Source organism: Tympanuchus pallidicinctus, unplaced genomic scaffold, assembly GCF_026119805.1.
Source record: "Tympanuchus pallidicinctus isolate F22 unplaced genomic scaffold, pur_lepc_1.0 scaffold3, whole genome shotgun sequence".
NCBI classification, from domain to species: domain Eukaryota; kingdom Metazoa; phylum Chordata; class Aves; order Galliformes; family Phasianidae; genus Tympanuchus; species Tympanuchus pallidicinctus.
Genome location: NW_026294747.1, coordinates 91,533,138 through 91,559,653, shown reverse-complemented (window position 1 = coordinate 91,559,653; position 26,516 = coordinate 91,533,138). Strand labels below are relative to the sequence as shown.

Sequence of the window (26,516 nt, the reverse complement as noted above, 5' to 3'; positions counted from 1 at the left end):
CTCTGTGGGCCTGGAATGGACTGCAGGGAAAAAAGAAATTAAACAAGACTAAAGAGGAAATTGTAAAGTTTTCCACAAGACCCTTCCTTTTGTTGGACACAATAACCAGCTCTGATTTCACATGTTCAAATCATATATCTTCAGTACAGACTTAGTTTAATACCTGTGCCATGTAACCTCCGGCAAATGGAACCACTTGAAATAAGCAAAAATTGAGAGTATTATGTGAGAGAAATTATAGGAAATTGGTTCAAAATTGGTCTTATTTATCAGTTCCAGCTCATTTCTTCGAATCAGTAACTCATCCAGAGTCAGCCATCCATTACAGCCTGCTGATTTTAACCAAGTTTCTTGTTTGACTGAATACTTGAAGACTATTGATACTTTTTGTATCTTTTGTATTTTGTATTTTTTTGTCACTTTCAGAATGCTTAATTATTTGTGCCACCCTAAGAAGTTGCATCAACAACTTGCAGTGATAATGAATTAATGAAGTCCAGCTTATCTAAAAAGAGTGTCCTTCAGGAACAGTCAGCTGCTCATGTCTCCGGCTGCAGTTGCCAGCAGTAGTGCAAAAACACTTAGTGAGAACACAAGCATTGCCCATGAGCACGTCAGGGAAGCTTTCCCTGAGCAGCTCTGTCCAGGTGCTCCATGACAGCACCATTCAGATCTGTTCATCTCTCTTCCTATGCAATACATGAACAACCTTACAGCATGTTACAGGACACGAACATATGGTATGAGAAACCACCTGTCAGAAGATAGAGACAGATATTCTCCTTCTTCCTGGCTGCATTCCTTTAATACCAGAGGCATCAGAGACATCACCTTGCACCTGAAGTGCAGTGGCATGGCAGCTTTCTAGACACTAGAGACAGAAGTTTAAAATGTAAAAGCAACATCTGGCATATAAGGACTGACACGCAGAGAGAAACTTCACTCAGTATGTTGTAGAAATACAGATATGAAAACAGACACTCATAAGTTCCAAGGCCAGCCAACACAGAAACCCAACTCTTCATTCTTTAAGAAACTTCTCAAGATGCTATCTGTGTAATTTTTAAGTCATCTTACTTTTAAAAGTGGAATCATTATATCTTAGCCTGGAAAATTAGACATTTCTGGGATTAATTAAAAGTATATATATTTAAAGACATCCAGCCGCTAAGTAAAAATATTTAACACCAGCAGAGGCAAGAAGTAGTACAGATTTCTAAACAACCACTGAGTGGCCTTCCTGGAAAATGGTGAATTCCTCAATACATACAACAATTTCAAAAACAACAGCTTGGACTTGAGTCTGTGCCTGGCATCTTCAGGGAGTGGTATCTTTGACTCTTAGATGTAAATAAACACACTCTACCGCCCCAGGAGCTGAACAAATGGTTCAGAACAACAGCTCTACTGAGAAGTCAGGATTGACATAGCCAACCAGCTCCAGAAAACTGCGAGTTTTTTGAAGAAAATTTACAAAGCCTGAAAGTTAGCATTTGCATAAAATTATAAGATTAGAAACATTAGAGGGAAAAAAAAAAATGTATCTAGAACCATTTCATGCTGTGCTTTTTTTTTTTTTTTTTTTGTAATCTCAAAAAATAAAAAAAAAAGATGAAGATACAAAGTGAAAAAAATAAGAGCAAGGGAAGGGAGAAAAACAACATGCACAATCTTCTTCATATATCTGTGATACGTACACACTGTGCTTCAATTTGTATTTGAAGCCATGAATGTTACTCAGTGTCTTAATGTTTACAGCACTGGTCAGCCTAGATGCTGTGGTTAATGAATTAGATAAAAGTGCTATAAATATAAATCAGAATTCCCCAGGAAGTATATGCAATTCTATAAAGACTGTCAAATAAGCTAGAGATTTGGATTCTGATCATTTGAGGACTGTCCACTAAAAACATTTATTATCCTGCCAAGTTTTTATGGACCCTATCAGAACAGCTGGGATTCACTTCACTTACAGCAGAGGAAGCCAGTAATAGCTCAAAGATTGCCCCCTTCGTTTCATAAACCAATTAGGACCTGGATCTTACAACTGGTCTAACACAACTCCCTCTTTTTTACTGGCAAAATTCCACTTCATTTATATGAGCTCAGAATAACGGTCTCTGTTGGAGAATACAGATGCTCATAACAGTAAATGTTTCTAAAGCACGTTCTCCAGTTTATTTCCTATTCCAAGGAACACTTTTCCTGCACTCCAAGTGAACACTTCTCAGTCTACCTGCTGCTTCTACCTAATCACCACTGCCACTTTGCTGATGTGGGCAGTCTGTTACAAAACACTGCTCAAAATATGTACCATACCATTGATTTCTAAACTCAACTCATCAATTAACAGGGAGGTCTACTTTCACAGATAGTAAAATCGTCTACATGCATAGTTTAACAGTTTCTGTGTTTGTCCACAAGCACTTGCCATTGCTTTTCAGCGAACTTCCAGCTTCAAAAAGAAAAAAAAATAATAAATCATTAACACTATTTCTCACTGTTTTACATCCCTTTGAAAGAATACCAAAAAATACACAGAGAAGACAAAGCATTTAAAATTGAGGTTTACCACAACAATACCAATTCCCTTTTTGAAACAAACACAGCTATCACCTGTTAGTGAGCAATGACATTTATCATAGTCGTTTGCACATAAAGTGCTTCACTTTTTAGTCAATCACAGTCATTTTGCCACCCTCACCAAACATTTAAGCCCTTCGCTGAAGTGACATGGCATGATGGAGCATCTCTAAAGAAGTTTTTTTCTCTGGAACTTGAACATTGTTCTCTTAATAAAAAGAAAATAAAGCCTTACACCTAACAAGGTCTGCATTGTTTTAGTTAGTGTTTTATTGCAGCTTAGTTACCTGTCAAACATGCTGACACTTGGATAAAACACACACTAGAACCACGCATCAGGAAAGATTAAGTGCAAACTTGTGATGAAGAACAGAGCTATGTGATTCGGCTGTGCAGAACTCTAATGATCATTTCTGGTCTAGGAAAGCTTGATCTGTTGCATCAAACCCACTGCAACTCTGAGATCCTCTTCTATCCCAAAATGATTTTACATCTGTTTCAGTTCAAAGAGCCATATAAATCAGAATATCTGACTATAAATTTTGAGGACGCCTTTAAAGAAGATTTATACACTGTGTATAATATATATATATACACTGGAGGTACATACAAAAGAGATACTAACCACTAAAACTAAGAAATGATATTCTCTGTATATCATATTTAAGTCCTATTTTGAAGTCCTATCTTGAGGGAATTCCTCTCCAGTGAAGAATGACTGAGGGACCTGGGTATGTTTAGCTTGGAATGGAGCAGTAGAGATCTCATTGCTGCTTTCTTGTACTTGAAGGGAGCTTATAATTAAGGGTGGAAGTGCCTTTTCACATGGTCTGACAGTGATAGATCAAGGTGTAATGGCTTCAAACTGAAAGAGAGGAGGTTTAGGTTAGATGTCAGGAAAAAATTCTTTACAGAGGGTAGTGAGGCACCCTGTCACAGCTGCCCAGAAAGCTGTGGTGCCCCAACCCTGAAAGCAATTTAGGCCAGGTTGGATGGGGCCCTGGGCAGCTTGAGGTGAGTGGCAGCCCTGCCCACAGCAGAAAGTTGGAACTCGATGATTTTTAAGGTCCCTTCCAACCTAAGCCATTCTATGATTCTGTGATTTACTCTGATACAAGAGTCAATCTGTGTCTGTGAAAGCTTCTTATTTCTGTTCAGTCACAGTTACGCAGTCATCTATTCTGACTTTGCTCTCCTATGGTTCTTGGGTTGGACAAATTTTCATGATCCATTTCTTAGAAAACAATAATATAGAAATTCTCTATAATGTGGCATCACTACCTGTCTGAAACAACCATCAGGAGAGAGAGATGTCTACTTCCTCTTCACAGCAAAAGATGATAATACAAAGCATCAGCGGACAGGAAGTCATACAATATCTTTGACACAGTTTTTACTGTTGTTATGAATAGGTAATATTTCTAATCAGCTTAAGACTTTTGTTAAACAGAAAGCACAGGGCACGCCATACCTCATGCATTAATAGATTTAACCAATATGTATAACTAGCATGTAATTCTCAGGATAAGAGTTGACTTCAAAAGTTAAATAAGAAGCACACTAAACTGCCTCCATTCCTGGCTGACAGGCTATTTATTACATAGCTAATGATCTTCCTTTCAGTCCCCTGAAAGTCATCTGGATATATGTCAGTACTTCCAACTTCTCCCCAGTCCTTACAGCAAGAAAATTTTTGGGAGGTGTCATGGTTTTGTATAGGAGAATGCACTTTGGGATATAGGAGACATCATTAACAATCACCCCTTTGTGCTGTGTTTGAAACACTGATGCTGGTTTGTTTTTTTTTTCCTCCTGACTCAGCAGTGTCAGGAGAGATTGAGTCAGCAGCTCCTGTACAAGTCCATGTACACAGCAGGGGAGGCTGAGAAGAAGCAAACAGAGCTTCCCAATGTCACACACAGACCAGCATAGCTAAGCATGCAGGTAAACATGTGGCCCTGGGCAGCAGCTAGCCAAAAGGGAAGAAAGAGCTCAAAGGAATCTATCTCCCAGGTGTTTTCTCTCACATCATTGTTGACTAGCCATCAGGTAGGAGACAATTTGTTTCTGCAAATGGCTCACTTGTAATAGCTTCATAGGAAACGTACCCTGGGGTTCACAGTTTTCTGGCTGTTGTGCACATGTAGCATGATAGGATCCTATGGTAAGGTTGGCTGAGGCCAGTGTAGTAAAAAGAACGATTTTAAAAAAATCTATTGGCATAAACAATAGACTTTTATAAAATAATAAGCAATAAACAAAAAACTAATAAACAATTTAAAAAATGCAGAAGCATTTAAATGGGGAATATAGCTCCAACCTCCAGTACAAAGACAAAAATATATATATTCTTGGACAGAATAACACTGTTAGATGCTTTCCTTTTCCCACTTTTTCCTTTTCCTCCCCTTTTACTGATCTGCTTGCTGTTCTTACAACTTTCACAACCAAGGCTACAGAATAGACTTGATCTAATAGTCAAGAGAACACTTAGTACTTCATCTCTCCCATTTTCTTCTCATCTCACAACGTACTATGGTATCTCCATATACATGAATTGGAACAGAGGCATTTATCCAAGGCTTCCTGAGATTATAAACTGGAAACAAAGAGAGATGTACGGCAGCATGACAGAGGAAAGGAACAAGAAGGAAATGCATAGGTGTTAAAATCCGTGCTGCACATGGAACTAAAAGGCTGCCCTCCTATTGGTACCATATTCTTAGTACATAAAGGAACCAAAGGCATCTCCGAAGTTCCTCCTGTTGCCTTCTCCTACCTGCTTGCATTTCATCAAATGTGGTTGCAATTTTTTCCTTCTTATGCTGTGCCAAAAGACCATCTTATCTTCATTAAAATGCTCTGCACCACTTTGAAAAAAGATAATCTGCATCACATGGTTAATGCTCTATGTCCACTTTGGAGTCTGAGCTCACTGAAGCTGGACTCACATCTCCCTCTGCCTTAAGTACAGTGTTAACAACTTTCTGGATCTGTGACAACCATGAATCCTCCTGCGTTTCCTTTTAGCTATAGAACTGTACCAATGTGTTTCAAGTTGGAACAATTACTAGTTATATCTGCTACTAACTTGAAAAACAGCAGCAAGTTTACTTTCTCCAGTGAAGTGGATCTATTAGGCTGCAACAGCTAGAAAGCCCTCACAGGTTTACAAGATACCTTGGCTAGCAAAAATTAAGCTCAAGTAAAACAATTAGAGTGCTGCACTGGCTAATTTGTCTCACCATAGTTTTCAGATCCATTGCTGAATGCTTTGTCACTGAAAATAATGAATTTGCTTTTTTTAAGAGACAAACATAGCTATCGTACACACTAATTCAGAGTCCGGTATCTTGAGCCGATTCGGCTCACCTTTCTATACTTTTGACAAATGCATGTCTCGTATCATTTTTTCTCTCCTTCCTCGATATGCCTTACTGCTTTTCCTCCACCTATCTTATCTCCAAATGATGTGCTATTAATCAGCCAGAGACACCCTTCACTGCAAAGTGTTCCTCAACTGATTTTTCATCAGCACAAGTAGTTACTAGTTGCAGCATTCCTCCCACATGCTAAAAACTTGGTGGGGGAGGGAGGAGGGGTAGCCAGGAGGCTGCTTCGCTGTGTAAATGCTATCTCAGACCTTTATGGCTATCCACCAGTTTGCTGCAACAATAATGTTGCTGCTTGCTCTCCATAAGGTATATGGCGAGAGGAAAGTGAGGCTGAACCCTGCCTCATTTTTTAAGTTATTACTCTTCATGCTCTTCCCTTTCTCTGATTAATCTGGCTGGATGCCTGCTCAGTAGTAGCTGAAGTTTAATACCTGAAACAATGTGTGTATATGCACTGTGCCAGTAAGGCTTGCCCAGCAGAACTCATTCTGTCATGTTTTCCCATGCCTTGTGTCAATATCTCATTTATAGGCAGTCCCTCAGAGGCAGAGTAGAAGACAGGAAAAAGAGAGGTATGGAGAGAAACGGAGGGAGGAGAAAGGAAGGGGAAATGACATCCCTCAGGAACTTCAGCTGCTGCAAACTCACCCAACTCCTCCCCCATGAAGCAAGTTGTGTGGGGGCACAGGTGGGTTCCATTCTTTGTTACTGGAGCACAGTCTATGAGCAAGGTCTCAATGAAGACTTTCATTGCTGTTCCCTGTTTTCATTGGAGTAAGGCCATCACAAACATTTGCAGGTGGCTTGGCCGTAGTCTGACACTAAAATATTTGTGGTTGTGATAAAAATCAGAATATTGCTACAAGATGGTTCTATATAACCTTTAGGGCTTGATCCTGCTCTTACAGAACTCAGTGCTCCAGTTGCTCTCTGCTGTTTTTATTGCTCATTAAAAAGGCCATTCCCTGGCACAGTTCTCCATGGTAAAGACTCATCTACCCTTTGGGGCAACTTCAGATGTCTTAAAAAGGAGGGAGAGCCCAACCCAAAACCACTTACTTGAGCACCTCAGAATTTAGGCTTGTTAAAAAACAACACAAAAAGAAAAGACGATCAAACTAAAACCACCAAACTTTGCAGAACTCATAAACATTTTCTGAATCCATCTGGATTTATCTTCAATTGCCTAATACTGGAACCACTGTCAAGCCCTTATTCCCCACAATGATTCTTGGATATAATTCTTAGCATATTTAGAAGGATAAGATGAAGATAAATGGAAATGACAAGATACGTTCTTTCAGCAAATATAGCAGACACCACAGGGAAAAGACTGAAGGAAAAGAGGGCAAACAGGGATGCTCAACAATTTGGCAAGTAGATGAAGTCCAAAATGCAGCAATTATCTCCTAGGACACACCATTAAAAAAAAAAAAAAAAAGCCTCCTAGGAAGAGGCAAGAATGGGGAAGGGAGTGTGCTGGAGGTCATACCATAAGTCTCATTCACACACCAGCTCACACAGAGACTAAACACTGACAACTGCCTCCTAACAGAGCAGCTTTAGACTCAGAGTTTGGAAACATTTGTGGGAATCAGTCACATGGAGAATTAAGATATGTCATGACAAAAGTTTCCCAAACAAGACACTCACCAGTGACTAGGAAACAGACCTTTTTATCCTCAATCCTTCCAACTCTGGAGATTCTAATCACCATGGCCCTGAAACAATGCAATCCGAAAACCTGACTGGCAGGGTCTTGCAAAACCACATGCAGTTTTTTTCCTCATTATATAGAAACAACTGTTTGGAAGCCAAACAAAGTCTTATATAAAACACCTCATTACTGAGTATTAAAAATTGGTTGGGTTTTATTCTTGTTTTTGTTTTTAATTAGGATCATTATTACCACTAGACCTATTAATTCACAATTAGAACAACAGCTTTATCAACCTTAACCAGATAATGGAATTAGCTGTTTTTCTTTCTAATACTGGAAAATAAACTTTCCTTACTTCTCCCTTCTGTCAGCCCATCTTCAAACAGAGCGGGACACGCGTAAGATAAAAACTTATGGTTTCACAAGTGAAACTATTGCAGTGAACACGGTGTTTTGTTGATACATAACACGTATGAAGGCACAACCATCAGATATTTTTACTACACCGATACTAGCTGATTTCTGTATTAATCACTAAATCCTGAAACAATAGGAAAAGGGGAAGTAAAGGAGCCTTGCCAAGAGCACTGGCAAGCTGGAACTGTGGATGGGAATGTTGTTGTGCGTAACACTTCTGGAGCAGTCAGCACCACAGCCCATCCCTGCCATCGGGACACTGAGAAATGAAAAGCCTGAAATCAATCTTCTGCACCAGACACAGAGAATCTTGAAAGAAAACTAAAGAATAACTGGACTTTGAGATTTCAATGCCAGGATTTCACTTGTCAGTCTTACTCCAAAGAAACAGCAAGTTGCTCATCAATTATTTAGACAATGACTGGGGATGGAGACTGCTTTTGCACTTATCATATAATGGATGTGACCACGTTACAAATGACAGTTAATGAATCTAGACCACTGTTTCATTCTCAGTCCACTGATTTATCTTCGTATCCACATGTTTTCATGCATAAAAAAGTCTAAATTCGTAGAATTGTGTGAGAAAAAAAAACAAAACACCCTCAAACTGGGCAGTTTCTGTATAATTAAAAATGAGTTATCATGATTTATGAAGACTTCATGTCAGCTGGAAGTAGACATTGAAGCCAGTACTGTGAGCATCCATACTGTCAATCTGAGGGAATAAATTCAGATCCATAGTTACAAACTGCTCAGAGGTCTTGTGCCAAACTCTGTTTATCCTAGTGAACTTGTTTTTTTTCCTGGTAGCCCTCTTCATACACACCAAGTACCTACACCCAGAACTCCTGCTGAAAAAAGTGGAATGATCAGCTTCTGAAATTCTGCATCTGCCTGTTTAGAACAGTTATAGGAACAGGAACTTTGACTGTAAGCAGATTTTTAATTATTTTTTTTTCCATAGGAGAAAGTAGGACTTTCCTACAAGTACTGCGCTCTGTCCCTGCTGAATCAAAGTGACGGGTCTGTAGTAGATGTCGTGTTATGGCTGTTTTCCCACAGCAATGTATACTGAAGTGATTCTTGCTGTATGCTGGCGGGATCAAGTGCAAAACCAATAGGACAACATCTTGTACTGCATGCAAATGCTGGATTCAGAAAAATGGAGAAATGAAAAGAAAGGTAACAGACTTACCCAATCTGTCGATTTGTGGAAGGTGCTTGTGTGATGACAGAACTGGACTGCGGAGATGGCATGGCTTGTTGAATCACAACACTGGTGTCGTGGTTTGGCATCCTTGTATTTGTCAGCTGGTGAGATCCAGGTCCTGCCATTGCTCCTCCAACTGCGTTATGCATGGAGATATTCTGCAAAAGGAAGGAAAAAGGGAGATTGCAGACAAAAATGTATATTGTCTGTGAGTCCTACCAGGCAACAACTAGAAATCTGAAAGCATCAACAATATGAAAAGTTATTGACTCCTAGCAAATCCCACATCAATACATCTTTTTGTAATAAACAACTATAAAGAAATGAAAAATAACTATTTACTTTTGCTGGGCAATATGAATGGAAAAATACCTGCAAGTTGACTAATCACTCTTCTGTGATTTTGACTTATGTTTTATAATGGGGATATTTAACACACATTCTTTTGACTCAATGTGATATATGTTTTGTTTGAAAATGACTTCTGTGGTGAGTGCATGGCACTTTGATTTACTGTGTGGGTTGTTTACTGTGTACTAGGTCTGCTTAGACTGACAAGCAGATCAAGCTTTATAGTCCTGAAGTAACAAGCAGTGTGCGGTATATCATGAAACAGCCATTTCTAATAGCCTACATATATTTTGCAGAGCAATAATATTCCAAAGGTCTAGAATAATAGCACCGTATTTTCACATGTCTAACCTTTGCTTCAGGTAGCTTTGAGCTCTTCAAAAGTTCTTAGGAAAAAAAATCACAGATAATTCGTATCTTCAAAGTGAACAAGCCACAAGAGAACAGGATGATACTAAGGAACGAACACTGGAATGAAACTTGTCTTTTATTATCCCTACATACATAATGCACATTGTTGCTAAACCACAGGGTTTGACTTGGCCTGCATTTAAAAACAAACAAAAATCTCAAGCCAGAGATAACCCACAGTGTATGCATATGAAAAATACAGCAATATTAATGGCTTTTTTTTTTCCTATCAGGTATCAACATGTGGACTTGTAGCAGCAAGAAGAAAAGAAACTTTCCATTGCCACCAAATGCAAGGCTGAGGATAAGGAAAAAAAAAACCAACACATCTCTACACTCACACTCTGCCACCAAGGCTCACTTCTTGACCACTGTAATAATCATGATTGAAAACAAATGTTAAATTTCATTCAGAAAAACAGTGTGTTTCGGAAACACACAAAACACAAGATAGTGATAGAAAAAGCTGGTGAAAAATGAAACTCAAATCTCTGCTCAAATGTGGGGGACAAGCAAGATAAACAATATATTGAATTCCATAACTAAATAAAAGATTGGGTTTTGAATGAAAACAAGAGTAAGCCCTTTAAATGACATTCTTCATGGAAAAGGAGACAATAAATAAAGGGTCTACACGTGGAAGTCCACAGCTGTCATCTTCCTATCTCCCAATTCATTTTTAGATAAATAGATAGGTTGATTTATTGATGGATTGGCTGTTTGATTTTAAATAAAAAAGCAGAGGGACTGCCTACAGCCATATAGCCAGATTACTCACCCATCTTAGCTCTTGTTCTAGTAAATAATTTACACAATATGAATCAGGTCCAGCAGGAGAATAGCCAGTATTCACTTTGGAGCATGGATTGCAAGAGGAATTCAGACCAAGGACTTTAACTACGATTTTTCATAGCCCAGTAATATATTATGACCATCAGGTAGTAATAAACTTCAATATACTGAATCTTTTCCAAAATAAGTTTTCCCCTTGACCTAGCACATTCCTATAAAAATGTCTCCAATGGATTTGTGTTTTCTGATGGGGGAAACAGAAACAAAAGCAAACAAACAAACAAACATGCCCAAACAAAATAAATCACAGCCACATCTACTTCAGGATTCAAAAGTGACAGAATTTAAAGATTTAATTTCACATTCCCCAGTTCCTAGATTCAGTGTTCCCATTTTCTTTTCCTTATTTTTACCTGTTTCGCCTATGATTTCAGAGCTCTTAAAAGTGTAAGCGGTTTGAGCTACAAAGGTATGAAAACTTTTGATAGCACATAAGACATTATAATTGCTGGCTTACAAGCATACACTTGTAACACTTGCTACCTCAAAATTTTAGCCAATTCCAGTACACTATTTCTTCAGCAAGTAGGCTGGACTTTGGAAGAAAAAGCAAAGCAAAAGCTCATCGGTGTGTTCACGTGTCCATTCTTCTTCATAGTGCAAGTGCTGTTGTTGGTAGGAACTATACTTAGTATATACAGAGTTGCCAAAAGAAAGCCAAAGATTTCCTAACAAAATGTCAAACTCCACATGACTCTTGCATTCACAGGAGAGGGATTTGGCAAACTCGGAACAATTTACATTGGTGAGATGCTTGTAAATTCGCAGAGGAGTTCAAGCAAGTTCATACCTAAATGACAAGGCCTACACTCTGAAAGATGGCAGGAAGATAACGCACAGCAGCTCTGACCCTAAGCCTGTCTGATTTGGTCACATGGATCGCAACATACAGAATGACGCTATGTCACCAGCACATCAAACCATTGCACACGTGATGCAGATGACTTTCAAAATTCTTGAAACAGTCTTCTGCATCGCATGAGTTCTGAGAGGATATAGACGTCGTAGTGCAGGCATGACTTTTGGCTCTTATAAAAGAAGGTAAAATTCAGCAGCGTTGACTGAAACAGAGACCATCATAGTTAAACAGTTGCTGCTTCTACTTTTAAGGCTGCTTCTACTTTTAAGGAGTTCTACATACTCTTCCACCAGATATCCATGGATAACCTGTCACTTTAACTGCCCTTTTCATTCTTTTTTCATTCTCTTCCAGTTCTTGAGCTGATGGTTAAGATGAGTTCCTACAAGGTGGGGAGCTCCCATCACATCAGTGAGGAGGAGCTGTCAACAGGAGTCGTGACACAGAGCTTTCCTCCTGCTTTTAACACTACTGAGGCCTGTGCATACTCAGAGAGAATACGACGTTTGGAGTTTTCTCAAAGGCCTTCACAACTGTTCTAGAAGAGGTCATATGGGCTTACTACTATTTTTCATTTTATTACAAGTGGCCTGAAGTGTTCATATAGAGAACAGGCCACTCACAACAGGAGCTGGGAATTTATTTCCTCTTGGACTAAGTTTCACACCATACCAAAGTTCCCAGCCACTCCCTCTGGAGCAGAAACTAGAATTAGGACACTAAAGAACTTTTATAGAAATGCTGCCTTTGCCAGTGTGCCTATGCTATATTCTCCAGCAGTATTTAACATTCAAGCTAAAATAAATAATATGAAGAAAAAAAAACCAAACATTCACAAACTGTTTAGCTGTATTCATTCTCAACCTTTCCAACTGCAAGAGGAAAAGGAATAGATCATCATCAGCTTAACTTCTCACCACTTTGAGAGTATTTCTCCTTTTAGCTTCAATCAAGAGAACATTTAAGCATTTTTCTCCCACATGCAACCATTTAACTTTGGATAGGCGATGCTCTTTTTTTCTTTTTCTTTTTTTTTTTTTTTAAGGATAAAAACTTCTTAAAGTCATGCTTCCATGTGCTCATGGAGAGAATTACACATCACTCCACAAGAACACACGCCCTGCTGGCAAGCACAGCAGAGAAATGATGGCTCTGTAGACATAGGCAAAAATACACCCCATGGCTCTGGGCAGTGACCATTTCTGCTGAACCCCATCTCTTCCAGAGAAACATCCATCCATTTTACGACATCACCCATAATCACACATCCCCATCTCCTGAAGGCACAGGATTAACAGAATGGAAACAAAACCTGTTACTATCCATTGGAATATTCTGAGTTTCAGACTGTTGGTTGTGTTTTTATCAGAGCTAGTTTCTGAAGCTACCTTATATTCTCTGATGATTCTTTCTTAATGAAGTTTAATGGAAGTTACAAATACCACTTTGATACAAACTGAGAAGTCATTTAGGTTTGTTCTAAAAGTTCTCTGATAAATAGATCTGTGACCTAAAACCAATAATACATAAAGCCCATTCTCTAGAATATTATACAAATTCTTAAGTCAGAAGGTATTTGCTGCAGAAAAAAAAAGAGAAATAATCCAATTGATCTGAATAAAGACAAAAGCACATTTTTGCCCTTTTCCTGGAAAAAATCATTTACCTCTGGTTTCCCAAGCAGCAACTTTAAATATTGTTAAATAATTCAAGAGAAATAGAATCAAATTTATGACCTAGTAATAAAGAAAATAGGCTGAATATGGGAAATAATAGCCTGTTTCAAAATTATTTTAATCACATAGAGACTCTTGTCAAAATTAATGATCCTTCATGAATTCTATCCTGACAAAAGAGAAAGATAATCCCAAAACAAACGTTACCAAATCTTCTCAGAAACAGCACCAAACAATTTTCTCATTATTCAAATCAATATGAATGGAAAACATCCTCACATCAGTTCGTCACAAGTATTTCACTATTTCATTTGCTACTAATATGCAGTATCCCAAACATTCTAAGTATAAAACTAAGCACATTGCCCACATAACACCAATAAACACAGCAGAGGATTTGGGAGGAAAAAAATAAAAAAAAAAATAAAAAACCAAGGTAGAACAAAATTCAGGTTACTAATGCAGTTAAAGTATTATAGAGAGGGGGAAAAATGTATTTTGAAGATGTACATTTGAAAAAAAAGAAGGATCATTGTGCAAGAGAGGAAGCTTGCTGGAGAATGAAATGCAATACTTATTCTTTTTTTAAACTGTAACATCTGTATGGCTTGAATGAGAAAAAGCACTAAGGCAGGGAAAGGACACAGAAAAGAAATATTGGAAAACGCTGTGTAATAACACTAAGCACAGGGACAGAGCACTAGGAAGATCTTATCACAGAGTACTAAAATCCATTTAACTTTCCCACTTAGTGACAGGCACGAAGTCACTGAATGAGGGTGACACACGCCAGAGGATCTACTTCTCAAAACACTCCAAAGGCAGGCAAATACGCAGCAGCTACCTGATAGAAATGGCACATTTAAAACAAAGAAACAAACAAAAATAAAGCAGGCATGACATACGCAGAACTCTTCCCCGCCCCCAGGTCTCTTTTGGCTGCTGCTTCCCCCCACACTGAACACAGCTCGCTGTCCCCTCGGTGCAGGGACGCGGAGGGCAGGAGCACTGAGAGTAACCCTGAGCACTGCTCAGTCAAATGTTATCAGGCTGATCTCCTTAGGGGTAAAAAATTTAAAGAGAAATTAAACTCTTTACTCAAAAGTGACAAGTAATGACAGGCAGATGGGGAAAAAAGGGAAACATTGCTCTCCCTGAAATCACAAAGCTTTGAATCTGTACTTATCAGTCTCTGCCGCTGGATTTAAATTTTTTGGATCAGAGACCTCTGTCAACTCACTGAATTTCTCACAGACCACTCCGTACTCTTATCATAAATTGTGTAATTAAGGCAAGATGACTCCACAGAGCAGCTGCAGATGACTTACCACAGCTTTGCGACCACCAGCGGTTCACAGGCCAGAGTTTAAACGCTGCCCACATACTGCTTTAGAGCACCGTGGCTAGAATTTCCTGACAACAAAGATAACATTTCTAAAAGCATCTATGGACTCAGGCAGCCCAAGTCCTTTTTGAAAAATGCTCTTTTAAAAAGCCACAGTGGATAATTTTGTAAAATTTTATCCGAATATCTACACTCAAAAATGCAGGGAAACTTTATTTTTTCTTTTAAGTAAATATGAATTATTTATTCTCTAATGTAGACATGATGGTTGCTGCTAAAGAGGCACAAAAACAAAAAAAACCTTTATAAAAAACCATTTCATTCTTTTTATCCTATTTCCTTGGATAGGATAGCTGTTATGTTATCAGCAAGACGTTCTGAGATGCGCTAAGTGATTCAAATGCTATCTCACTAATCCCTAGCAAACTACGCAGTGACGCTGAGAAGCATGGCACAAGATGCAGGACAGCCTATGAAGTGCTAAGCCAAGCCATCTGAAGGCTGCGGCAGTCACCACCATGCCTTGAAACCCACAGGGCCCACGTAAGTACTACAAATCCCCTTCAGACCATTGCCTCACGAGTGACAGCCCTGCACAAAGTCAGTGCAGTGCAGCTGACCTCTGATGTGCCTTTCCACTTTGCCTCTGCCCCTCAGTACCTGAAGTGCACAGTCACCTCCTCTGCTCTCTTCCTTCCACCTTCTGAGGAAAATGCATATGAACTTCTTGCAGAGTCTTGTTAAGCCTCCCTGCCTATCCACCACTTTGACGGCCGGTTTAAACAAACGCTCTGAGTCCTCTGATATTATGAACGAAATGCAGGGGATCTAGAATTTTTGGTCTTTTATCTTAATTTGTGTGACATGATCTAATTACAGACATTCAGTGGTGCCCTCTAATTACCAGAAGAAATGAATACTGAAAGATTACCCTTGTCTTCCAGGATTCCCTCCCCTCTTCCCCCACTATCCTCCTCATGCCCTCTTCATCATGACTGTTTCAGGCTGAGTTTTTGACACACCAGGCCTTCTTTACACACACAGCAAGCAATATGTGGTGTGTACCAGATGTATCCATGATAAACCACTCAGAGGAAAGAAAAAAAAAATGTGATATAAAGGAAATGCAATGAGCATATTTTAAGGGAGAAGGAAATTTTGGAAGACTGGTGTCACCAGAGTTTGAAAGAAAATAGTTTCTCTGTGAGAAAAGATGACATCAGATTGCATGCTTATGTCTTGAAGTTTCCTACAAATATCTTGCATTTTCCTCAGGGTTGCTCATTTCAGATACAATTAATTGGCCAAGATAGCAATTTAAGCATTATAGCACAAAGAGCTTCTTCTGTTTAAATAAGCATCAGTAACACTGTCTATAGCCTCATTTGGGTCACTTGGGGCACTTTGCACTGCTAACAATACATCCCATCCTGCTAACTGGAAAGCTGCAAAATAGGTGAATCACAGCTGTCTGCTTAGCCCTATATAGTTTCTGTCATACTTTATGCAAAAGCCATAAACTCACTATTTTGTTTCTTCCAAGTTGCCTATTGTGACTTTTATAAACAGGAACTTGGCAGCATGTCAATGGTGCAAACTGATTTCCTTTTCTAAATACAATTTAAAAAAAACAAATAAACAAAGTTATGCTTGCTAATGAAACATTATATGCCATGCTGGAGCTAGTTTTTCTCAAACGTACTCTCTAGAACAGACGGAACATCAATAAACACAAAACAGCAAACCTTTTCATAAAAAGTATGTTTAAAAGAAAATACATTCTCCGCAGAACTTTGTCTTAGGAAAAACTGACTTTTATCTGTAATGTTATCTTGGGGACCCAATTATGGTCCCATTAGATTGCTCTAAACAAGTGAGTTTGCCATGAATTCAAATGGAGAAGAACTAGTAAGAAAGCTTGAAAGTAAAAGAGATTTGCTAGTACACATACTAGGTGCAATTCCTAGAGGCCTCAACTGAAATTAAGGCCTTAGTGTGTAGAAATCTGTATAGACATATTGGTAGGCTATACTTGCACACAAGCCTTAGAGTCCAGATAAAGAGCAAAGAAAGAGAAATGAGGAAAAAGCAATATGTATAGCCAAAACTCAGGAGTCAATGGAAGGGTTCTTTCTGCCAGTTAAATGTTTTATCCACTACTTTACATAGTTTTTCTATATCTAATACTTGACCATAGATTCAGAAAAGAAGGAAATTGTTTTGTTGTTGGTAGTGTTTTGTAGTTTGTTTTTTTCTAAGGAAAAACAAAAGTCAGCAACAGTATTATAAGCTCAGCTCAGATTTATCATTTAATTTTTGTAAATTGGAGACAATGCCCATATAAAATAGGTACTCAAAGAACTTTCTCAAAGTAGGTGCGTGTCAAGTTTTGAAGGAGAGGCAATTAGACACCCAAAAGCAGCTGCCAGATTTGGAGGCCAGTCAGAGGGTAGTTGAAACCTGGTTTTCCTTTCTTTATTGTAAGGAGTTTTTTGTTTTTATCCATCATGAAACAGAAAGCTGAGGGGGAGGGCAGCAGTCCTCCAGCAACTGCTTTAAACAAGCCTTTGATAACACTACCTGAATGCACTAGGCTTTTCAACATTATGCAAACCATTTATAATCTGTTAATAGCAGATTCCCAGAGACAGCACTTTGGCATTTAAATTTGTTATATTTTATTTAAAGCTTCTTTGAAATTCTCATCATTGATTTCACTGGCATAAGTTATTGGCATCGTGCATGAGTTACAGCAGTGGCTGCTTGACTGCATTCAATAACTAGAGCATTTTTTTAGACAGAGCACTTGGTAAAGGAGAGCAGGGATGGTAGCAACAAAACAGCCAGTGATTTTCCATTCAGGCAGTTTCAAGCAGAAAACCAGAAGGCTTAACTTTTCTGCTAAGAAGTCAAGTGGAAATGCTGCTACCTTGGTAATAAATACACCTCCAAAATATTCTTTTAACTCACATCCACTGCAACAATTATGTTGGGCCTGGCTGGCTAGTTCTACATAGAGACTAACAAACTACCAGGAAAGGCCCAGGAATCAAGGTCAATGTTGGTATCAAAAAACATCCAGACGGAGCATCTGCTTCATAAAACATGTCATAGGTCCTACCAGTGGTTTGGGTTGGCAAGTGAACTGGCAGGAAGCAAATAGTTTTGGTCAGTGCAAATTATACAAGAAACACCAAAGCATCAAGCCAAGTTAATCAAGTTAATGCATCAAACCTTCTGGGAGGTAATGACAAAAGCAAGCGTGCATTTTGTGGCATGCACAACTGTTTCAATCAACTTTCAGCTGACACTCAGGAGATGAGAACCAGTGCAGTCTAGATCTTGGTCCAAAAGAATTTAGAGAACTAGGCTCATTATTTGGAAGCAGTTCAGGCAGTTACCTTCTGTAGCTGCAGACAGACTTGATAAACAACCAACAAGAGCAGAAGAGCAAGAAACCAACAAGGGTCCTGGAAACAGCAGGGTTTACTGTCCACAGAGGTGTGCAACTTTGGTCTGAAAGTTACAGCTTGCAGGGATTGCTGAAAGAGGAGTTACAGCAAGTAAACTTAGTGACCAAGGTGGTGTGAAAGAGAAAGAGATCAGAAATGCAACTCTTTGGGCTCCAGAGGTGCTCTGCAGGTCAGGTACACTGGGAACAGCAGAGCCATCTTTCTCATTCTACAAGAATTTCTGCATAACTTCAAATGACTCCATATTCTTCTGACTTACATCTAAAACTGGATGAGTATCTTCACCTAGAGAGCGCTTGGAAGTGACAGGTGAATAGATTTTAGAGAACAGTATATCTAGAAAGGCAAAATAATACAGCAGCTGCATAATGGAAGGGATTTTGAGGGGCAAAGAAACAAGTACACACAGCTCCACAAAAATTCAGAGTAGAATGCATTTGAATTCCAACATCACAGAAATGATAAGATCATAACCCAGACACCAATACCTAAGCAAAACAGCAAAAATAAACAACAGTTCTTTGGTGATTAGAAACGGGAAAACAGAGAATGACATGTAAAAAATGTTGCATCCAGATAGCATTGCAAGATCTATTCTAAGAGGAGAGATCATCTGCAGAAAATTGTATCCAATTTAAGTAATTCTGGTTCTACATCCAAATCCGGGCACTAAAAATCACAAGTCCTCTAGACTAAAAAAAAATCTTACTGAGATTACATGCTGGTGGTAGTGGAGTACCAAAGTCTGAAAGTAGGACACATTTTGCACAGCTTCCCTTCTGACTGGAATAAACAAAGAGAATGACAAACAAGCAGCACTATATTTGATAATGCTACCAGACAATCATCCAGTTGTACACACTTCCAGTCACATTAATTAAATGCAGTGTGGAGCCATCCTGGGGAAATTATGTAAGTTCCTTCAGAGTATCACACAGTTCTGAAATGCTTTGGTGAGGCTTCACTGTACCTGAGGAGCCAGAATGCTCATCTTCCTTTCCTAATTGGCCCACCTGTAATGATGTAATCCAGCTGGACAGACAGCACTGTGCAAGGAGGCAAAACTTAATTTAAATGATGGAAAGCAGGAGTTTCAGCTGAGCCATGAAAGAAATGGGGCAAGAATTCATACTTGAAGATCACAGAGAAACATTATTTTTCCTGAACACTTTTCTCCACGCAGCAGATTTTGCCTATAAAGAGAATGACAGTGGTCTGTCTACAACTAAAGCTACTCAAGAGCTGAAAGTTGAGGGACAGAAGGAATAAGCAGCACCAAAACCCCATTCTTACAAGTGGCTAAATAAGAGTGTGCTGGCACTAAAGAACATCTTACCCTAGAACACAGTAACAAGCCTACTCATTGTAAACCTACTTAACCAAAGATTAGAAGTTATCACTACACAGGGCACAAAGTGTAAGTGCTGTGGAGTCCAAGAATCGCTGCTGGATTTTTCTTCATCATCAGAAAACCACAGAAAGGACTACGTTCTGGAAATCCATTTGGTTCCATTGTCTGAGCATAAGGAAATAGGTTTTCTAGTAAGATAGCACTCTGAAGGTGATACTGTGCATGTTTTAGACTGTCTCTAGGAAAATTACTGTGGTACAAAGCCTCATCACAGACAGTATTTTAAAAACTTAAACTGAAGATTGCATCTAAATATAATTGCCTTCAGCATTGCCAGCAACAAGCATACAGGAAAAGGTAATGCAAGCCCAATGTCATACTGCAAGAGTCATTTCCCAAATATCTTACAACTGAATGCTTAAATTCTTCTCAAATACTTGGCACAAGTTATCAGATTCAAGATCAAAGAGCTTAAAAGCCAATTCTATCTGTGACTCAGCACAAGGTCTCCTCTAAAAGGGGGCACCAACTCACGTCTCTGACATGCAGTTGTGAAAGTGTTTGCAAAGCTGAAACCTGTGAGGTTGGATTACTTGAGTTGGCCCAAAATTCTACCTAGTTTCATGCTTTCAAAAAATACCAACAAAAAAGTCAATTAGTTTATTCATATTTAAGAATTATGTCTCACACAGTAAGCTCAGAAACTTTAACCCTCCCAGTAAGATTAAGTATTGTCAGTGATGCATAAGTTAATCATTCAAAGAAAACCTATCCATTATAGAGAGAAGTAAAAGAAATGTAAACTCAAAGTTCAAAGTTAAAAAAAAAAAATGAATAAAAAATTGTGTGATAGTAGAGAATATTGTTCTCCTAGAATATTTGCTTTAAGGCAGAAATATGATAGTCTGAATTCTAAGAAGATATTATTAGGATCTGGACAGACTGATGTAGAGAGTCCAAAATAATTATTCTTCCTCCAAAAAGGACAGACAACGCACTACCCTACAATACTTGGTATGTTTCTTCTTGCAGTAAACATTACTAATGCTCCTAGAGAGGAGCTGACCTTGCCAACCAATTACATTATGCTAATTTGTCTGTTACTATAACTCCTACAGAGGCATTCACAGCTCAAAGCAGGACAGAGATTTATATTGTCTCCTCCAAGCTGCAGACTACAAACATTAATCTCTCTTTCTCCTTCCAGTTACAACTCTACATGGCAGTATCTACATGCAGCACCACTGCACATTCAAAGCAACAGTTCTCACCAGCTTTATTTGACTTAAAAGACCAGTCATGGCTGTATCTTGCTCTTTTAATAACTGTCACTCTATCTAAGAAAGCATATGCTTGTTTAACAGCTGTTTTCCTATGAAAACATATGGTTTCTCATATGCTTTTGAAAACACCACAGGAATGGATTCACTTGCTAGACACTAGTGCCATGTCACTACATCAACCAACAAAATCACTGAAAGGAAACTGCAATATCTTTTCTAAGTTATACCCATGTACAAAAATAAGTATTGTTTCAAAGCAACAAAAAGATCATTCAGCTGAAAACATTCGATGTAAAAATAAGGCTCATAATTTAGGAGTTCTGTGCATTACAGAGTTACTTAAAGATGGAATCAGAACACTGGTCTGCAGACAGGCAGCAAACACCATACTTCACACAAGTACTTTATAGTCCATATTGCATCACGAGAAAGATTCATGAGATCTGGTTCTTTTAACTGCTGGCAAGATCAGAAGTTTCCTCAATATGTTTCATTGCAACTTGATAAACAAATTATTGAAAAAAGTTGTGTCACAGCAATTTAATAAACTACTGTCCATCAAGTAAAGCACAGTAATGGACCCTTACATGCTTTTCTCCCTGTGTATTTGATGGTTTAAGAAAACGCATTCTCCTTCATATTTATGGCAAGCTAAGACTATTTGCAGTACCAGTTGCACTTCAAAGAAGAAAAAAATAAGCTAACTTTTTGGGCTACTTTATCCCAGATATGTGCAGTCTTGGGCCAGACTAAACTGAAAGCTGTATTTTAGTAAAACCATTCCTGTTTGACTTAAATTTGTTATCCACACTCTAGGTCATCATTAGGAAATAAAAGGAGGATGAGTTGATTTATAAATGTACATCTCATCTTTCCCAACATATTGACTAGTTTTGTGTGGTAACAGGTATTTTTGTAAGGCACAGTAAATGTGAGAAAACTTACGTGTGTATACAACAGAAGTTATCATTCAGGACATAACACAGAAAATTAATGTATATATAGAAAAATATTGTTCACCTACATTTCTTTTCAGAATCAGAACATTAGATTTTCCATCAAACCGCTTAATTTTCTGGTAATGACCAACATGTGATATATTTCTGATGTCTACAAAATTTAATTTTCTACTCATTTTCCAGATGATGAACAAAGGGAAACTGCTCTTGCTGCATAATTAACATAGCTTATACTCCTACCACGAGTGCATACTACCACAAGTAGCATGGATATATGCATAAGGCTATATCCACACTACTCTTATGAAACAGTCTCATCTACAACCTTTTTATGGATGCAGCCATGGATCACACTATGTAGACTCTATCAGGTTCAGCAAAACTCAATCCATGCTAGAAGTGACTTAGCACTGATTACATTATGTACATATACCTTCTGTATTAAACCACATCTTTAAAATACATAGTAAAAGGAGTGCATAATGTGAAAACAATTTGCTGCTGAGGCTTTCCAATCAGTTCAATGAGTCCACATGAGAAAAACGTGGTCCCTTCATGAAGTTTTTAAAATTCTCTATTACAAGTAAAACTTTTAATTATCTTTGAACTAACTGTAAGTGATGGAGGCCTCTCTGCTTGATAGCAGAGAAAGGGAGCATTTAAAATTACTGGAGTATTACATTGCTTCACGCAGCAAAAGGGGGATGAGGGTGTCTAGCTAGAGTTGCTTATTGAAATCAAAGAGATGGGGATCTGATCCAAACAGTATCTGTACAGGTAGCACTTCAAATTCCTTAGTTTCTAGGCTCTTTTACACTGTATCACTAGTCTTTAAATGCATCAACTTCAGAACAAGCAGAGATTCTTTACTTTTTTTTTTTTAGAACAACAAACCATGCTGCAGTATTAGGTAATTTAATCTTGTTGGCAATGTAATAGTTATGGTATAATCCCATGCATTATAAAAGTAATTGCCATAATCATAACCTACATTCAATTATTTTTCTACAGTGCAGCTGCGGCAGTTTCCCACTCCCAACCTGCCATCCTATCACTGAGGAAACAAAAAGGGGCAGAAAGCAGAGCTCACAAAACACTGCTACAGCCCATCCCTCTCCCTTTCCTAATAGCAAGTGACTCCCCATCCCAGTTAATAAAGAGCTCCTTGTCCCTGCATTATGGAGTGTAATCTTTAAAAGATTACATTCTCATTTGGGAACAAGCCAAGAGCCAGTGGGAAATTCTCTAGTAAATTGGATAGGGAGACAACAATATGAAGGGCAGCTGGATGAGAGCACATTTTTTTCAGGGCATTCCTGTTCCTCTGGTATTGTTAGAAGTCCCGCAGCCTTGGTTCTTTTCACTGCTGTGTTGTCACGATAATGCTATTCAAGAAGGGGATACGGATTAACTGTTTTGAAGATGGAATGTGAGGAAGCGAATATTGAAAAGCAGTGAGGAAAAAGAAGGAAAGCCCAATTATATTTTTGGGTCTTACCGTCTTACATAAATACAAGGGAAGTGCACTCTGTTGTGAAACACTGTACTAAGTGACTCAACTACAATAGTAAAGTGTTTGGTCTTGTTTTTACTCAGACTGCCACCAGGAAGCCGCTTTGAGCCCTCCATTGCTAACAATATACTAAGAAGCACTTTGAAACATATCCCTCATTGCCCCTTTTCCCTTGCCTTCATCTTCTCACAGATGCATGTGCTTTGTGGAACCTGTTTTCACCCCACACTACCTCCCATCCTAGATGGAGAAAACAAACCAAAACAACATGGGACAGGCATCCTTATCCTCATTTGAAGGATGCCAGTGAATGGAAAAGTCAGTGAGATGTTAATTTTATTGTTCTTTAAAACTGTCTTCTGAGGATATAACAAAAATTTATGTATGCAGAAGACTGGACATGTGTTTCACAATAATTTAGTCAATAATAATGCATGTCTACTACTACCTCTGTGCCACATCTTGTTTGAAAACAAAGTCTCAAGAAAAGAAAGTAGAAAGAAATTACTTTTTTAATGGACCAGGTTAATGAGCATTTCAGTAGAGAAATAAGTTTTTTAATCACAACATGAAATTGCAATTAATTATGTTTCACAAATGGAAAAAAATATATTAGAAGGGATTTAAAAAAAGAAAGTTGTAACAGAAGAGCAGTTGAAAGATTTTTATTCTTAGACAACCGTCAACTAAACTGCAACTTTTTTCACCTACAGAGCTCAAGTAACAATAGCTACCTATATTTTATACAAGGCAGTAACAAAGATGCATTAAAACAGAAGATTGGCTGCAATTTGGGAAGTCCTGATTCAGCAAACTATCTCTTCAACAAGCTCCTATACACATGCTTGAAGTTAGCCACATGTTTAAGAACTATTTAAGTAGATGGTCTTTGGCCTCATTTCAGAAAAGCATTTATATACACATTTAACTGCCTGAGATGGATGAAGCAAAGAAAAGGCACTGGGATAGGGAAAGTCTACCTGAAAAAGATTCAGGCCAAACAATAATCCACAAAATAAGAACTTATGTGCTAAGGCGTAATACACTTAATGCCTTTCCTAGTTTTCGTGAAATGTCTATGTTGGCATGCACATGTGCATGAGTTTACTGTATTGGAACTAAAAAATAGTATTAATGGGAACTATGGTAACTACTTGTCATTAGAGAAACAAGCCTTACAGAGAAATTACATGCCATGGGATATGAAGACCTGAGATAAGAGTATGAGGAAAATCAAATACATTTCAAAACAATTGAAAGCAGAAACAACAATATCCCTTCTCTGTCTTTTTCAGAAAAATATTCTAATACCTATCAGCTGAACATCTCCATCTTGCTCTTGTCAAGGGATGCAGCTCTACATCTCTATTCAACATTAAGAGGAGAAACTGACTCAGTCTCTGCAAGGCATAATTTCATCATCAGGCCTCAGGCTGCTCTGTATATCTGGCTGTTGAGAGAGGAATTACTGAATTGTGGGAAGGTCCTTCAGACACCCAATTTACTGGACAGTGGCTTTTCAGACCAGGACGTTAAAAAAAAATCGTGCAGCCCTTCAGCAAAGTGAGCAATCTGATCATGCTCCACTCCATGAACAAGGCCTTCTTGGAAATGAACTACAAGAAAGAAGCAGCTGTGAAGTATGGCGAAACTGTGCCAGTGCTGGTGAATGGGAAACAGGTGAAAATCAGCATCACAGAGAAGTCCAAAGCATCTATGATTCTATGATCTTCAAATTCTTATTTCGATGGATACTCCTCAGCTCTCCATCTAATTGATGTTGCTGTTCCTCTTCTTCACTGTGAACGTTCCCCTTCATTTTCCTAACCAGGTCCTGGCTTCAGGTCAGGAATAAGTATTTTATTTATATACTTTTATATAAGTATTGGTGATTAGTACTTCTTTTCACACCTTTCCCCCCTTCAGCAACCCATACTTTCCTGCCTCCTCTCTCCCATACAGTGTTAGGACACGAGAGATGACTCCAAAATCAGACTCTACCATCAGTCGGAATGACAGGCAATATATTTTATTTTCCTAATTGCTAGAAAAAATGAGGTCTGAGACAAAGAAAAAAAAAATACTGCTGATAAAAACACAAAATGAGCAGATAGGGCAGCTTTCTTCCGGATGCCACTGCCATACCACTTCTCAGTGAGAAGCAGTGAAGCCAAAAGATACCCAGCTTCATTTCTGTCCCAACAGCAAGCACAGAGAACAAAACGAAAAATAAAGAGACACCTCTCCTCAAACAAGGGAAAAAGAGGAGAAAGAACAAATCTCTCTTAACACAAGAGGGCAAGCCACAGTGCACACACACATATTTACTTTAATGTCTGTTGAGAAGGAACTGAGTGACCTAATTAGCTAATGACTGTAGGGCACTTTTAGCCAACTGAAAGGTGCTGTGGCATGGAAGTCAAGAACCTCCATCATTATATGCATTACACTTGGAGCCTGTATGGCTCAGAGCCTGCCTGAGCAGTGCTCCCTTAATGTGTGTCTTTTTATGTTGGTGGTGAACTATTTTTGTGTTTGTTCAGGGTTGGTTTTTTGTTTTTTTGTTTTTTTTAACTGCACTTCCTTTTGCAGTTGTCTCTTCAGGTTAGAAATTCCCTTTCTAAGTAAGAAGCAAATAGTCTAGAGCCTGTGCATCTTTCATCGGTGAACATCACAGGTTTTTACCAACCTTGCCTCTCGCTCATCTCTCAGGCTTTCTAGGAGGAGAGGGAGGAAAACATGCTTGCATGCAGAATATGATTTGTTTTGTGATTGTAACTTGGGCATTTCTACCTGAACTACAGCTTCTTTCAGTTGATATCAACAGACCTCCTTTAGAAAAATGATGCACAGCAGAAAAGACCAACTGCTGTTTGTTGTTGGAGAACAGGGTCAAAACAAAATCCATTTTGCTACAATGGGAGGAGCGATTAAAAAGCCACAACAAATGAAAAGAGAGAATACAAAGCTTACAGGACAAGGTAACAAGTTTCCTTAAAGTTTACATTGTACATCTTTTACTGAGACTCAGAAAATGAGTAAAACATTTTTTAAAAAGTTTCCAAATAACTTCTGGCATAAAAATCAAGAGGGGCAGTAGTCATTTTCCAGAATTCCAAAGAAAGGGAAAAAAAAGACTTCTCCAGAAGCACAACAATTTTTCTATCCCCACTGA

The 26,516-nt window shown here is 38.5% G+C and overlaps 1 protein-coding gene across 2 annotated transcripts in view; it reads right to left on the bottom strand.

Annotated features, from left to right (window-relative positions):
- Positions 1-26,516, bottom strand: part of CREB5 (cAMP responsive element binding protein 5) — a 244,611-nt gene that overhangs the window by 159,328 nt on the left and 58,767 nt on the right. For both annotated transcript variants that reach the window (XM_052694421.1, XM_052694422.1), the window contains one exon: positions 9,254-9,426. In XM_052694421.1, coding sequence (XP_052550381.1) covers positions 9,254-9,426 — 173 coding nt within the window. The remainder of the gene's footprint in view (positions 1-9,253; positions 9,427-26,516) is intronic.